This window comes from Remersonia thermophila, chromosome 2 (assembly GCF_042764415.1).
Source record: "Remersonia thermophila strain ATCC 22073 chromosome 2, whole genome shotgun sequence".
Lineage (NCBI taxonomy): Eukaryota > Fungi > Ascomycota > Sordariomycetes > Sordariales > Chaetomiaceae > Remersonia > Remersonia thermophila.
This window is the reverse complement of record NC_092218.1, coordinates 1,490,866-1,506,246: the sequence shown is the minus strand read 5'-3', so window position 1 is coordinate 1,506,246 and position 15,381 is coordinate 1,490,866. Positions and strand designations below refer to the sequence as shown.

General features: G+C 61.0%; 5 protein-coding genes across 5 annotated transcripts; 2 read left to right on the top strand and 3 right to left on the bottom strand.

Moving 5' to 3' along the window:
* Positions 1–987: 987 nt before the first annotated feature.
* VTJ83DRAFT_1863 (uncharacterized protein) lies at positions 988–3,024 on the top strand (the record flags this gene model as incomplete). The annotated part of the gene is made up of 2 exons (XM_071008069.1): positions 988–2,657; positions 2,739–3,024. The coding sequence occupies 2 exons, from the start codon at positions 988–990 to the stop codon at positions 3,022–3,024; spliced, it is 1,956 nt and encodes a 651-aa protein (XP_070868403.1).
* Positions 3,025–3,851: 827 nt separating this feature from the next.
* Positions 3,852–6,109, bottom strand: VTJ83DRAFT_1862 (uncharacterized protein; the record flags this gene model as incomplete). The annotated part of the gene is made up of 7 exons (XM_071008068.1): positions 3,852–3,908; positions 3,971–4,922; positions 4,985–5,682; positions 5,762–5,810; positions 5,894–5,915; positions 5,986–6,022; positions 6,101–6,109. 7 exons carry the CDS (start codon positions 6,107–6,109, stop codon positions 3,852–3,854), a joined length of 1,824 nt encoding a protein of 607 aa, XP_070868402.1.
* A 2,424-nt stretch (positions 6,110–8,533) lies between these two features.
* Positions 8,534–10,389, bottom strand: VTJ83DRAFT_1861 (uncharacterized protein; the record flags this gene model as incomplete). Its single annotated transcript, XM_071008067.1, has 4 exons — positions 8,534–8,993; positions 9,055–9,134; positions 9,191–10,149; positions 10,221–10,389. The coding sequence occupies 4 exons, from the start codon at positions 10,387–10,389 to the stop codon at positions 8,534–8,536; spliced, it is 1,668 nt and encodes a 555-aa protein (XP_070868401.1).
* A 1,569-nt stretch (positions 10,390–11,958) lies between these two features.
* On the top strand, positions 11,959–12,867 carry VTJ83DRAFT_1860 (uncharacterized protein; the record flags this gene model as incomplete). The annotated part of the gene is made up of 3 exons (XM_071008066.1): positions 11,959–11,998; positions 12,135–12,216; positions 12,420–12,867. The coding sequence occupies 3 exons, from the start codon at positions 11,959–11,961 to the stop codon at positions 12,865–12,867; spliced, it is 570 nt and encodes a 189-aa protein (XP_070868400.1).
* A 511-nt stretch (positions 12,868–13,378) lies between these two features.
* On the bottom strand, positions 13,379–14,845 carry VTJ83DRAFT_1859 (uncharacterized protein; the record flags this gene model as incomplete). The annotated part of the gene is made up of 2 exons (XM_071008064.1): positions 13,379–14,385; positions 14,458–14,845. The coding sequence occupies 2 exons, from the start codon at positions 14,843–14,845 to the stop codon at positions 13,379–13,381; spliced, it is 1,395 nt and encodes a 464-aa protein (XP_070868399.1).
* Positions 14,846–15,381: the final 536 nt, after the last annotated feature.

The window sequence follows — 15,381 nt, the reverse complement described above, 5'->3', positions numbered from 1 at the left end:
CATGTGCGGCAGTTAGCGGCTTATCCTATCGAAAAGTTGGTGTTTGCCTCTGGATTTTTATTTCTCATGGACTTTCGGAGGTGCTGCGGCCGTTCGCAAATCCAAGAGCAATTGGCTCCTGATGGTGATTGCGCTTCACTGATTGAGGCCTCTGGGGGGCCGGCACCTCGTGCTCGCCTGGTGGGTCAGGCTCGGTTACCTTTCCCTGTAATCGCGCCTTGTCTGAGCCAAAACGAAGGCGAACGGAGACCAGACAGCGAATCTGAGGGACGATGCGAGGTCCCGTGCCCGCTTAAGCAATCCATGCATCTCACCCGTCACCATCACCTGAGCTTGCCGGAGCTCAACGTTTCCCATGGCACAAAATGCAAACAATCCCCCCCCCCCCCCCCGCAGCCATGGCATGCCGCTCCTTTCTGGCATTCCTTTTCTTCACCCTCGGATTGAACCAACCCACCTAACCACCTCAGCCCGCCTCGGCCTGCAGCTGCCCTCCCGCTCCCCCCCCAACAGCGTTGCTATTCCCGGCGCCACCGTCTTTGACGCATTGATTTTCCCCAGATAACGTCGCATTTGGCTGGGTCGGTGGGCCGGTCCTCCTCGGATGACGGTGCACTCGGAGTCGGCGACGACGTCAACGGCTGCTCCATCCCGGGAAACAAAACCAAACAAAACAACCACCCAACAACAAAAATAAAGGGAGCAGACTGCTTGTTCTGGAGCTCGTAACCCTGCTACGGTTGCTGGGGGGTTCCACTGATCAGGCACCAGATCCCAGCCATTCTGCAATCCCCCCCTCTCTCCCACCCGGACGAACCCCCAGTTCGCCCCCCCAGCTCAGTTAGCGGTCAGGGGCTCTTCTCCAATCAAACCTCCTGCCTGCATGAATCCGGCGAGATGAGGTTCCCACTTACCGCCAGCCTGGACTGAGCTTCATCTGGTTTCTCTTTTGGCTTCGTTTTTTATTTTTTTTTTCTTTACATATCCATGACCTCAACCGCTCTTGTTCGCATCTGCTTCTTCACGGCCTGCGCCAACGCTCTTTTCAACACCCGCGACAGCCACCCGCTGCTCCTTCACAAGGTTTCCGTCGTCGCCAGAAGGACGACTCGCGCCGGCGCTCTCCTGTGCCCTCCTCCCCGTTACACACGACGCTCCCTTGCCGCTCTCCGGCCTGGCCGCCGACGCAGAGCCCCTTGGACCACCACCTACCACCATCCGGCGTTGCTTCCTCCAGCTCCTTTGCCCAAATCTTCACGCTCGTTTCCTTGGATCCGCGCCGTGTCTACGGAACAGAAACCCGCCGCCCCACCCCCTACCGAAACACCAGCCAGCAACATGGACGAAATGATTTTACTGCAGAAGAGCATCGACGAGACGATGCGGAACGGCGCGTCCACGCCAGAGAGGCGTCATCCGGCCCGTGAGGGGAGCTGCGACGAGACGAAGCCGCGCCGCCTTCCCGACGACGGCATGGGATCTCCTCAGTCCAACGGCGACGACCTTATCGAAACCCGGTCATCACGATCCGCGTCCACCACCTCTCGAAGCACAAAGAGGCTCTCCTTGACGCTGCCCATCGCCCCGCCCAACCCCTATCCCACCAGGCCCGCCCCGGCTTCCTCCACCGCTGCGACCTTTCCGCTAACCCCCCTGGACACCCCGCATATGGCCTCCCCGCTTGATCCCAGCGACTTCATCACCGCCATCGCAGCGCAGGAACGCCGCGTTCTGGAGTTGAGGGAAGAGCTCCGGGAGGCCGAGGCAGAGCTCGCCAAGCTCAAAAAGCAATGGGCGACGCACGAGGCCTACAAGAAGCGCGGCCCTCGCCGCCATGCGGCCGAGCACGTGCCTGCCTCGGTCGACAACCAGGACGAAACCGCCGTTCGCCGCAGCCTTGAGCTTGACAGGAGGAAAGCGCTTCTCACCCAGCAGAGCCAGCAGGCCACCCCAGAAAAGAGCCGGCGGCGGGTGTTTACCGGGAGCCACACCCGCACCCTGTCTTTGCTTTCCCCGTCGAAACCAGACGAAACCTTCTCGGAGAAGGACGGGGAGGCGAACATGTCAAAGACCGACTCGACCCCCGGGTCTGCCCCCCTAACGCCCTCAGGGGTTCCCAAACGCGCTTCATGGGCGCCGCGATCGACCCAAACAGCCGGCGTGAAACAGCTCGCCGAGGATCTCAAGGCCGGCCTCTGGACCTTTATGGAGGACCTCCGGCAAGCGACCGTTGGCGACGAGCCCATCACGGGCCACGGGGCGTACATGCGAAGCAGGGACGGCAGCATGCGACCGACCAGCGACCAGGACACGATCCGTGCGTCGAGCAACGCCCGGTCGCGGCTATCATCCTCGGCCTTTGACGAGGCGGCGCCCAGAGCCGCCACGAAGCAGAGCAAGGACAGCGAGGGGGAAAACGACGTCGGTTCTGCGCAGCGGCCGGGCCTGCGTCGATCCAAGACGGAGGCCGGGACCCGCACCACCACCAAGCGCTTCTCATGGACCCCGCTGACCATGGACGAGTACGACGACAACGACTGGTCCAACTGGGACATCCCGAACAGCGCCTCTCCGCGCTGGAGCGGAACCACCGTCAACGGCGACATCATCCCGTCCGTCCCCGAAAAGCAAAGCGAAGACGCCGAAGCAGGATCTCTGTAGGTTTTTTTTTTTCTTTTTTCGTCACCCTCCCACGCCCACCGCGCACTTGCCGCCCAAGCTAACGCCCCGCCCAACAGAAGAAGCAAGTCTTCCAAATCTCCCCTCTCCCACCCATCCACGAATGCGACCACGACGGCGACGACAACGAGCGTCTCGGCCGCGGCAGCATCCCTCCTCATGGCCCCCCTCAACCCCGCAAAGCTGGAAGAGCTGCTCCCGCAGGCTCTGAACAAGCTCGCGCCGAGCAACCTGAAGCGCACGGCCGCGGATTTTATGAAGGAGTGGGAGAAGAGCCTGGTGGCACCGGCCGAGGGGGGGGGCCAGACGACCAGCGCGACGGGCGCGACGAGCGCGACGAGCTGAGCGCGCCTCTGCCTGCGGTCGGGTGCGGGGGGCCCGGGATGGAGAACATGGTGTGGCTTCTCTTCTCGTGAGGGAAGGCCTCGCGCGCGGCCAAGATTGCTACGAGCTGGGGAGGGTTCAACGGCTGTTTTTTCACTTTTTATGGTTGGGGGAGAGAAATGGGGTGGGTTGGGTCGGCTTTCCTATTTTCTTCGGTTCGGAATCGTGCTTGGGTTTTCTGGGTTGGATCTGGGTATCGAATGGGTGGGTGGTTCTCTCATCAATCACAGAAGAGCGAGAGGGGGGTTGGAGCAATCTTCTTTGGATTCCAAAGGGCGTGTTTAGGGAGGGAGGCGGGCATCTTGTCTTCTCCGTTTTTTTTTTCTTGTGTGTCAAGAGTAATGATATAATGACTAGACGAATGGATGACAAAGCCGTCAGGCAATGAAATAAACAAGCAATTCACTCAGCAGAAGCGTCAACTCCTCTCGGCTTGATATCGTGATATGTGTGTCGTCGGCTCCTGAACTATGTACCTGCACCTTTCTCAGGTCATCGTTCCCCATCCGGCCACGTTCAATACCAAACGCTGGCCGCATTCGTACAAACGGGGGCTCGTTCACGCGAGGTTGGACCACACGACACGGTATAATATTGGGTAGAAGAAGCATCAGAAACTTGCCAACAGACAAAATCTATGGGAAACGACTATTCCTGACCCGCATGCGTACACACTCTCTCAAACGCACCCACCAAAGAGGTTCTCTATCTACGGCCGTATCATATCACCGAGCAACTTCCCATTTCCTCCCTCGAGGGAAACCCGGGGGAGGGCCTCCGCGCCTCGCTTACTCGTCCACCACGGAGGCAAACTTGTCGAGCATGGCCTGTTGTATCGCCTCGTACTGTGGATCCAACAGTCAGCATGGATGCAGCTGCACGAGGCAAGAAAATAAAAAAAACTCACCTTCTTGCAAATCGCCTCCTTGCCCTCGCTCGGCACCTCAAACTTGAGACTCCGCAGCTGGGACTGCAGCTCCTGCGTCGCATCGCGGACCTTGGCCCAGGTGAGGCCCTGGGCGATGGCCTTCTGGGCCTCGTCGTGGAACCCGACCATGAGCTTCATCATCCACTCGGTCTTCCAGATGGGGCAGAACTGGTCGTAATCCGAGTAGCCGTTCTGCTGCAAAAAGTCCTCCTTGATGAGCGTCGCCAGGTCGAGCGTGATCTTGTCGGGATCCGACAGGGCGCTCTTGCCGACGAGCTGCACCACCTGGTCCAGCTCCTCGCTGTCCGACAGGAGCTGGCGGATGCGGTCACGCAGGCGCGGAAAGTCTGGGTACTCCTTCTCGTACCACTTGTCGAGGATGGTTGTGTACTTGCTGTAGCTGAGCGAGGTGTTGATGGAGGGGAAGTGCTTGCGCTGGGCCAGCTTCTTGTCGAGACCCCAGAAGACCTGGACGATGCCGAGCGTGGCGGACGTGACGGGGTCGGAGAAGTCACCGCCGGGAGGCGAGACGGCGCCGACGATGCTGACGCTGCCCTCGCGGTACGGGCTGCCCAAGGTCTGGACCTTGCCGGCGCGCTCGTAGAACGACGCCAGCTTGGCGCCGAGGTAGGCCGGGTAGCCTTGGTCAGCAGGCATTTCACCGAGGCGGCCCGACAGCTCACGCAGAGCCTCGGCCCAACGCGACGACGAGTCGGCCATCATGGCCACGTTCATGCCCTGGTCGCGGAAGTACTCGGCGACGGTAATGCCGGTGTAAATCGAGGCTTCACGAGCGGCGACGGGCATGTTGGAGGTGTTGGCGATGAGGGTGGTGCGCTTCATGATGGGCTCCTTGCGGCCGTCGACGTCGATGGTGAGCTCGGGGAAGTCCTTGAGCACTTCGGCCATTTCGTTGCCGCGCTCGCCGCACCTGGCAAACACGTCAGCTCTGCAAAGCCCCGTCCAAGACGGCCTGGAACCCCGGCTCCTTACCCCACGTAGACGATGACGTCGCTGTTTGAAAACTTGGACACGGACTGGCTAATAACGGTCTTGCCGCAGCCAAAGGCACCGGGGATGGCGACGGTGCCGCCCTGGACGCAAGGGAACAAGGCATCGAGCACGCGCTGGCCGACCAGGAAAGGCTTGTCGGCGGTGTGCTTCTCGGTGGTGGGGCGGGGGACGCGGACGGGCCAGCTGTGCATCATGGGGTACTCGGTGCGCTTGCCGTCGAACTCGACCTCGAGGAGCTTGTCGACGACGGTGTAGCTGCCCTTTTCGGCGATGCGGGTGATGGTGCCGCGGACGCGCGGCGGGCACAGGATCTTGTGGACCGAGATGAACGAGTTCTCGTAGACGGTACCCCAGACGTCGCCACCCGAGATGTGGTCGCCGACCTTCATGGTCGGGGTGAAGTCCCACTTCTTCTCGCGATCCAGGGCGGGCACGGCGATACCCCGGGGGATGTAGATGCTCTTGGACGCCACGGAGATCTTTTCGAGGGGCCGCTGGATACCATCGTAGATGTTGTTCAGGAGGCCGGGGCCGAGCTCGACGGCGAGCGGCTTGCCGGTCCGGTGCACGGGATCGCCAACCATGACGCCGGCCGTTTCTTCGTAGACCTGGATGGTCGCCTGGTCGCCATTGATCCGGATGACTTCGCCGACGAGCTGATCATGACCGACTTTGACCTGCGGGAGGAAGGCAAGGGGTTAGGATCAAGCAGGGTCCGGCGGGCGGCAGGGGAGGAAGGGGGGCGGGAAGACGTACCAATTCGTACATGGCAACACCGCTCATGTCCTCGGCCACGACGACGGGCCTTTGGATCGGGCGTCAGTGCATCTTCGGGGGGCGGGGCGGGGGAGATATGGTTAGGATCGGGACGGATGCGGTGCGGCTCACCCGGAGATGGAGTAAATCTTGCCTATCGCAGGGGTCAGCCACCAACAACCAGGCGTGTCGTTATGTCGGTGCCAAACGGGTCTGCTACACACCTGGCTGGAAGCCATCTTTGTCGCCGGTCTTTTGGGCCTGTTGGGGGTCGCGGGCATCAGCAACGGCGTCCGGGGGCATGCGGGTGCAGGAAAACAGCGCGCGAGGCGGGCCTACCGGAGCCATGGTGGGCGACAAGGAACGGGACGGTGCAGCGGCGCCGGATGGCGAGGACGCGGGGGAAGAAGATGGGGAGGCCGAGGTAGACGGGGATGCAGACGCGGGCGTGGGACTCGGCGGCGACGGCGCGACCGGGGCAGCGAAATCAATGGCGATGGAGGGGATGGTGGTAGTCGGAGACGGCCCGGTGACGGAGGATGGCGAAAGCAATCCCAGGGTTGGCGTTGGCGTTGGCGTTGGCGATGGCGGGGCGTCGGGTGGAGGATGCCGGTGCGGATGCGCCTCTTCTGGTTTGTCAGGCGACGGTGGGAGCGGGACTTCAGCAGCTGCTGGGGCGGTCCCCACCGTCAGCTGGAGCTGCTGTGGAGGTTCCAAGCTGCTGGCCGATGCGGTAAGGTTGCCGCCTCCCGCCCGAACCAACAGCTCCACCAGCGACGGACGCGGCCTCAACCGCGGGCTCAAGCCCACTTGCATCAAGCCACTGGAACCCACGCCCGGGTGTACACGGTATTACACGGTGGACTGCGGTGCGTAGTCTGGGTAGGGGGTTGGGGGCTGCAACCAGGTCGTTGTATTTGCAAACGAACCCTCTGGAGAAAGTAAAAAAACTATATTCGTGGATTGAAAACCTCGCGTCACTAGGAACTTGATTCAACCTTGGAAATTCAAGGAGCCGTGAGGATCAACCGGGGGGATCAGATGAAACCCGCGCTATCATGGCTGCGCCGCACCGTTGGCAAACGACCATCAGAGGGTTAGGGTTCTTGCGGAGGGACCGAACAGAACAACACCACCTACACGTAGTACCTGAGGTAACGTGCCTCTACCTCAGGTCATACCTGAGATGTGCACCTCCCGCGTTGACAGTCCTCGAACACATCCCTCATTCTTGGAGGCCCCGAGGACGGAGGCTTCTTAGGTACAAAATCGTGTTGATCACCGGCGTCCCTGGTCGGGGGCTTGTAAGCGCCATCATGCCGCAGGCCTGCCCTCGACCCGCAAGCTGCCGGGCCGCAGGAGCTGGTATCGCCATCTTGGCCATGCGAGAGCGGCCCCCTGACACTACGTATGAGCTCTGGGCAGGATTCCGAGAAATCGAGACAAGCCGCGGCAGCCAACATGGCCGTTGATACCCTCTTCCTTGCAGGCCGTGTCTCCACAGGCGTCTCTTGGATGCCCACGTACCAGGCTCAATGCCGCACACCTCGCCGAAGCCATATCAGGTCGAAAGCGCTGGAGGATAGCGGCATCGAGGTGACGCCCCTGGTTCCTCTCGAGCTGCTGCCAAAGCACTGGCTCACTGGGAATGGGCGGTACGAGCAATCCCTTCTTCAACAGATGTTGTGCGGTGTTCACAGATCGACTGACTGACGTTCACGCTGGCAGGGATAATTCATATGCGACAATTTCACGCGGTTTAAAGTCAACTAATACCGTCCAGGGCTCGCCCCGTCCCAAGACATGCGAGCCTTGCTCGAGAACTCCGTGGCACTTTGCACCGGTGCCGGCAGCACAACCAAGCGAGCCAAGGAGAGGAGAACGCTGATTTCGAGCTGCTCACCAGCGTCCTCACCTCCTGGGACCAACTTGACTTTGGCCCGAGTGTCTCCATCCGTTCTTTGGGACACTGAGGACAGGTCGACCTCGCTGATAAGTACGCGCTAGCGGCGCGCTAGGTATCCTGGCCGGCGTTCCTGCTGGGCGGGCTGATGGGCCTGGCATTAGGAGTATGTGCGACACTGGTCATGCGCTGTGGAATGTTGGGCGCCGGCTACCAAGACCTCCAGTTTTCATACACCGGTGCGTATGTGGCCAGCGGACTCCGCGTCAGCTTCTCGATTTGCGTTGGGATCCGGTATCTCGACCCAGCGGCTGGGGAGCGACGCCCAACGCCATGGCTCCGCCCCCCCGCATCCGGCCCCGAGGGCACGTCTCAGAGCATTCCCGGTGCAATGATAACCACGGACGAATATCTTGGAGTGCCGGACCGCCACCAGGAGGAGATGCCGGATGCCTGAACCTGGCTCTGGCGGATCAGTTTAGCTGGATACAAATAACGACTGGTTGTTTCTGTGCCCTGAGATGTTTGATTTGTTGGGGGCCCATAACAACAGCAAGTTTCAGAACCACGACGGTTTGATATCTGATTGATGATGCCTTGTCTACAACGTTTGAACTCCTCGAGCCTAACAGACCCGGCCTCCTGGGGGGGGGGGGGGGGGTATCTGATGTATGGGCAAGGGTGGTAAGGTTTTACGAGACCGGGCTTATTATAGACTTTGAAAAGGCACAGGGTGAACAAACACCATCGATCACAAAGCTCACCCAAAAAGCGCAGCACAACATGTAGTAATTATAGAGAATTAGAGAAGACCTCAGAGGGAAGGATGCAGAAACAAAACCACGGAAAATTCATTTATACCCAACCGCTCATACTATCGTGTCATACCCTCTCCTCTCTCTTTGCCCAAGCAATGGCTCCGCCACCACAAACCCAACTTGTTCGTCCGGACCCAACTTTCCCACGAGCACTTGCCGCTCGCCATCCTCGCCATCGTGTTCCTCTTCTCCTAGGCTTCTGGCGTCGACCAACAGCCCTTTCTCCCCTTCCCATCCCCTGACCGCAAACCACCAGTACACGCCGCCCAGCAGCAAGACACCCGTACCCACGGTTGGGAACAGCCAGTATGGATAGCCATCCGCGGCCCAGTCATCGGCCGCCGGAGGGACAAACGGAGTCACGGCCAGGAAGATGTTGAGGCACAAAAAGACGACCGGCACGGCGAGGTGCGTCTGCCAGGGCGACCACCAGCGCTCCGAGGCGCGCAGGCGCAGGTAGATGAGCCCGCCTGCAACAAAGGTGTTGATCCATGCCCCGGGGTAGGTGTACCTGTGCAAGAGGATGGTTAATAGAGGAGCGTCGGGGTTGGGGAGGGCGGATGAAGACGTACAGGTTGACGATAAAGTTGTAAGCGGGGCCCGGCGGAGGAGCGATGAGGACGATAACGGTCACGATCCAGTGGAGGAGCAGCTGCGTGCGTGGTCAGCAAATCGCCCCAGCCCGACGCTGTCGGGTCGACAACTTACCGACGCCGCCGGGGTGCCAAACGGCTTCGTCGAAGCCCAGAACCGGCTCCACGGCAGAACCCCCTCGGCCGCAAGCTCCTGGTTGACGCGCGAATGGCCGAAGCTCACGGCGAGGACGTTTCCGATGTTGCTGAGCGCGACGAACGCCGGCAGGCTGCGCGCCGCGACGCTCTCGCCAAAGACGTTCTTGAAGAAGAGGCCCGCCACGATGACCTCGGAGCGCGCGAGGTCGCTCTTGGGGATCGCCGCGAAGTAGGCGACGTTGGCGAGCACGTACAGCGCCGTCACGCCCACCACGGCAAGCGGCGCGGCGATCTTGAGCGTCCTCTGCGGGCTCTTGAGCTCCGCCATGACGTAGTTGGCGTTCTCCCACCCCTTGTAGCTGTACACGACCTGCAGGAGGGCCGTGGCGTACGCGTACGCCCCGCCGCCTCCGTAGCCGTCGCCGCTTTCGATGCCCCAAAAGTTGTCAAAGTTGCGGGGGTCCGGAACCAGGCGGTGGCCCGCCAGGGCGGCGAACCCCGAAACGACGATGAGCAGGAGGACCAGGACCTTGAAGATCCCCAAGGCGTTGGTGAGGCGCAAGCCCCAGCGCGGACGCGCCGCGTGCAGGGCAACGACGAAGGTGATGCAGCCGACGGCGATGAGGCGCGGGATCAAACCGTCGGGCATGGGGCGGCCCAGGGCGAGGAGCACGTAGCGGCCAAAGGCGAGGGAGTTGCCGGCGGAGAAGCCGAGGAGCACCATCTGCACGGCAAAGACGCTTGTGGCAAGGTGGCGCGGCCGGCGGAAGATGCGCTCGAGATAGTTCTTCTCGCCGCCGGATTTGGGGATGGCCAGGCCGAACTCGAGATAGACGCCCAGGCCCGACAGGGTGAGGAGGCCGGCGACCGTCCACATCAAAAGGGTGATTCCCACGGACCCCGTGGCGGCAAAGATGCTCGACGGAGTGGAGAAGACTGAGAGGGCATCAGCACTGCTTCTTGGCCGAAGAGGTGGATGACGGCAACGATGGCGGCGCATCACGTACTACCAGTCCCGATCATCTTGTTCAGGATGAGAAAGACGGCCCCGGCGATTCCGATCTTTGGCTGCTCAGGCACGAGATAAGAGGTGCCAATCTCCTCAGAAGCCTGGCTGGCAGCATCGCTGTCGTCTCGGGCCTTGTCCGAGGGCCTCCTGACCCTCTGGCCGTCCATGGTGAAGGATGGCTGGCCCAGGGAAAGCCTTGACGGGAGGGGTTACAAGGACGTCAGCGCTCCGCAAGCTTGTGCGGTTGCTGTCGACCCTTCAATCGCCTTGACGGATACGTGCAGGCAGTGCGGTGGTGCGGTGGTTAATAGAGAGCGGGTTGTTTGGGTTGGTCAGGGGGGTCGAGGGTTTCCCAAAATGGCAAGTCGGGTGTTGATCGGGTTAAGGCTTGTCGTCGACACGCAAATAGGTATCTTGTCGCAAACTATGAAGGATGTACAGGGTAGAGAGCTCTTTGCATTCTTTAGAAAACGGAAACAGAAACGTTCACGCCTCTTGATGCCATCAACGGTAACGAGTGACTCTCACTGAGGATTACGCATCGCGCCACCGGACGCCGCAGCGGCGGCAGGTCGCTGCGCACTAGGCGATGGCGTGCTTGAGGAATCTTATGGCGGCGCGACTTGGTGTCCACTCCACCATCGGAGCACGCCGCAACTCAGCTAAGACACAACATTGCAAAACATTGCCACATCCCCGGACAATGTCTTCACAACCACGGGCCTGGCCCGGTATCCGAACGGTCCGGTTCCGGTTCCAGCAGACTCCCGCCCGGGCCCGGGGTTTCTAGAGAGCAACGATCGCCGGTCCGGCCGACTCGACCCGTAGCCGGGTCTTCTCGCCGCCCCCCTCTCTTCACGTTGACTTCTGCAGAGACATTCCCAGCTTGTAGACTCTCTTGTTGACCATCTGGGACGAGAGCCTACCATGCTGTCTACGCCGTACTCCTCTGTGTGAAAGCACACCCGGTATGAAGGCCCTTGGGGCAAGCTGGGCGTGGGAAACCTCCAGTTCAGGGCTGAGGAACCACAGCCCCAGCTCGCAGGGTCGGTCAAGGCCCGGGAATCTGCTGGCACGTTCATGGCTTTGAGAACCGCCCGTCTCGCAACATGCGCGGTTCCTCTACCTAGCGCACCGAGCCACCGAACAATGCCTGTCGATTCTGCGACAACGCAGTACGACTGCTTCAAGTGCCATACATGTCGATCTCAATAATGAAACAATCGCCAGACTGATGAACTGACGACAGTGATTAACGACGGATCGTTCTTCTCCGGACATCCATGAACACCAAAGTGCTCGGCGCCAGAGAGCATCGCTGATTGGGAGCAGCAACACCATAGCTGGACGCCCGTGGACTATCTGAAGAAGCGAAAGGGAAGAAGAAAAACAAAAGCCAAAATTTTCGCGCCTCGCGGTTTGCCCAAATCCCCCGCCAAGCCCCGCGGTCTTGGCGTTCACGTGATACGCGTTGGTCTGGAGGGGAAAAGCAGCCAACCAGAGGCGCCATTCCGAAGCCCGAAACTGCCGGGCTCCCATTGGCTGAGAAGGAGACGCCAAAGCCGAGGAGCCGACCGACAACGTCGATTCCCGAACCCGCAACCTCCACGCGAAGCGAGAGAGCTCTCGGCAATCGTCGACCACCTCCAAATCTCGCACCCGCACGTCAGTCCTGACCGACGACGATCGATTGATCCCTTCTGCGCCGCCGCCGACAGCCAGACCGTTAGCACACCATGATTGCCCAGCGCGCAGGCACGACGGCGCTGCGCCGATGTACGAACCCCCCCCCCCCCCCGGCCCTCCACCATCCTCGAGACCTGGGCTTCCCTTCTTCCGCCGCTATCCGCACGTGAAGCTGGAATGTTAGGTTCCAAGAACGCCGCATGCTAACAAAGCACGTTGCCAACAGTGGCCGGCCACCCCAACGCCTTCTTTACCGCCAACGTGGCCAAGTTCGGCGTGGCCAAGCCGCTGTCGACGTCGCAAGCCAGGTCCGTCCCTCCATGACCCCCCTCCGCATGCCTTCCCATCCATGCCGCTGCATCGTCCTCGTCCTCCTCGTCCTCCTCGTCCTCCCCTTCTTCCCTCCTTCCACCCGTCCGCAACGCATTCCACTCACCCATTCATCACCGCTGCAACTCGCCCAATCCAACACCCCAGCTAACTCGCTCTTCCTTCGTCTCCAACAAAACAGGCCCGGCGTCCAAACCGAGAAGATCTCCAACTCCGAAGCCGCCTCCCTCCTCGCCGCCCAGCGCCTCCGCCGCCCCGTCTCCCCCCACCTCGCCATCTACGACAAGGGCCAGACCTGGTTCGGCAACTCCATCCTGACCCGCTTCACGGGCGGCGTTCTGAGCGGCTCCCTCTACGCCTTCGCCGCGGCCTACCTCGCCGCCCCGTACCTGGGCTGGCACCTCGAGAGCGCCTCCCTCGTGGCCGCCTTTGGCGCGCTCCCCGTCGCGGCCAAGGTCGGCCTCAAGACGCTCGCCGCGTGGCCCTTTGCGTTCCACGTCGTGAGCGGGACGCGGTATCTCATCTACGATCTGGGCATCGGGTTTGCGCGGAAGACGGTGATCAAGACGGAGTGGTACATTCTGGGGACTTCGATTGTCGGCGCGCTGGGGCTGGTGCTGTTCCTTTAATGGGAGGGGGCGGGACGTGATCTGATAGGAAGGTGATGGGTGCGTCGGCGTGGATGTAAGGGGAGCAGGCCAAATTGCGTGTATCCGAGCCTGGGTTGGGTTGGAGGGAACAAAAAGGAAAGAAAGACATGATATCAGGTCGAGCATGGTGACCTGGGTATGGGCCGTCGCTGTACGTGTACTGTACGAGTGCCACTGCGAGCATCGCAACCCCCAATGGAGTTGTTCGTTTCAAGTACGGATTGAGTACGCCGTGCGTCGGATGAGGAGCTGTGTGGTATCCATATCCATTCCCTACGTGGGCAGTTGCCCCCATTGTTCAATCAAACATAGACAGACACCTTCAACGCCAAGCTTGAATGCAAGCAGGCGTCCTCAATTTTGCTCCCGTCCCACGATTCCCCAACGCCATGGTTCACCGCCCACATACCTAACGCCAGCATCCATCAGTTGTCATGCTTAAGAAAATCCCTGCCCCTCAACACCAAAAAACAGGAAAGCCATGATGAGCCTAGTCCAAATGCCGGACCTCGAGAATCTCCATGTTCAGAGCATGGTTTCCCAACCGAGCAACCCTCTGCCCGATCGTAGGCCCAAGGAACTCGGTCACCTGCTCGGCCTCGCGAGCCAGATCCGCGCCGTTGACGCCGTTCGCGAGCGCAAGGGTGGCGGCGCCGGCGAGGCTCTCGATGGCCTTCATGATACCGCCCACGAGCATTTCAAGCTCGAGCACGTGAGCCTCGGCCCGATCCCGCAGCGGCTGCAGCACAGCCGAGTCGAAGCTCTTGAGGTTGGGCAGGACGAGAACGCGCACCGCCTCGGGGCCGCCGGCAGCGGCCACGCCGAGCACCGCGCCGTACAGCACCGCCGGCGGGCGCGCCGGGTCCAGGAAGTGCTTGAGGCACGTCCGTGTGAGCTTGGGCCGCAGCAAGGCGTTGGTCGCGCCGTACTTGCGCGCGATCATCTCGAGCAGGCTGGCCGCCAGCTCGCGGAGGCGGTACTGCTCGCGGAGGGTGTCGTCGCCCGGCGCGGCGCCGAGCTTACGCGACATGAGGCACGTGAGGACCGGGGCGGACAGGGCGCTGGCGTACGGGTCGAGGAAGAGGTTGGGGTTCTGGATGACGGCCTCGGCGAGCTCCATCATCTGGCGCAGGACGAAGAGGTCGTCGAGGTGGTGCGTCACCTGATTGGTGATGAAGTTGACGAAATAAGGAAGGAGCTGGTGCAGGCCGGGGTCGGAGCGAACCGATTCCAAGGCGGCGGCCCGCAGCCTCGTCTTTTCCTCATCGGGATCGTCGTCCAGGATGGCGGCCTGGATCTTGTCGAAATAGAGGATGAGCTCCTTGCTGATGACGTGCTTGACAGAAGGGCGGAACGAGACGTTGTCGTTGCCCGCCAGGGCGGCCAGGGCGGGATTGGCGCCCGGGCCCTTGGGCAGCAGGTCCTTGGACGACGTTTCGGATGTGGTAGGGTTCTGCGGGATGGACGGTTGGACGCCTTCGACGGCAAGCCAGTGCGCTGAAAAATAAGGCGATGAGTTAGCGGCCCGAAAACCTACGTTGCCGTGCAGCCCTGGCAAGCGCAACGTACCTGTAAAGCTCATGTCGCGAGGCACCTTGGGCAAGGGCGCATTGATGACCTTTTCAAAGTCGACCTCCTCGTCGTCGATGTAATAGAGGGGCTGGCCGGGCCCAAGGCTCGCCTCGCCGTACCGCAGCGGCCGTGTCGACTCGTAGCCGTACAGCGGCTCGACGTCGAGGACCTTGAGGGCTTGGGCGACATCCTGGACGGTCAGGGTCGTGCGGTTGGCGGCGCGCATGAAGCGGAGCGACTCGACGATGACCTGGCCGATGCGATACTCTACATCCTGGGCGAGGACTCGCAGCGGCTCGTCGGCGAGAGAGATGCCGATCGAGTCAGCCACGTCGCGGACGTTCTCGGGGTTCCAGAGGAGCTTGGGGCCTTCATGTGTTGCCATGTTGGATGAGACGACAGTTGGCGGGCGGCGTGGCGGGAGAATGGCAGAGCGAGGGCGGGAGCTGGTGCGCGGACGACGCGGCTGTCAAAGGTCGTGGTTCGTCGAGGCGAAGATGGGCCTGGGTTGGCCAGGGCAAGGTGCGGGTCCAGGGTCGGGGTCCCGTCACAATCTGCAACCTGAGCCAAAGAAAGTTCGAGGTGAGGCGCGGCGTGTGGAGCCTGTCAAGGATCCACCTACTACCTGAACCACACCTATCCAAGGATAATAAAAACTAGTGCGGTACTTCCCCCTTGTGTCCCCACTTGGTTACAGGGTTCTAACCGAATATAGAAGTGGAAGTACCTTCCCATACTATTTTCTATAGAAAGGTACTTCCAGTAATATATTCCAACCAAAATAGCAATCCAACGCTGGACAACGAGTATCGCGATCATCCGGTACGCGTATAACCAACCATCCTCCAGCTCCAGGCTACTATAGATATAATACTCCACTACCTACAGACCTTACCTTCAGCCGTACGCTTCTATCGCTTA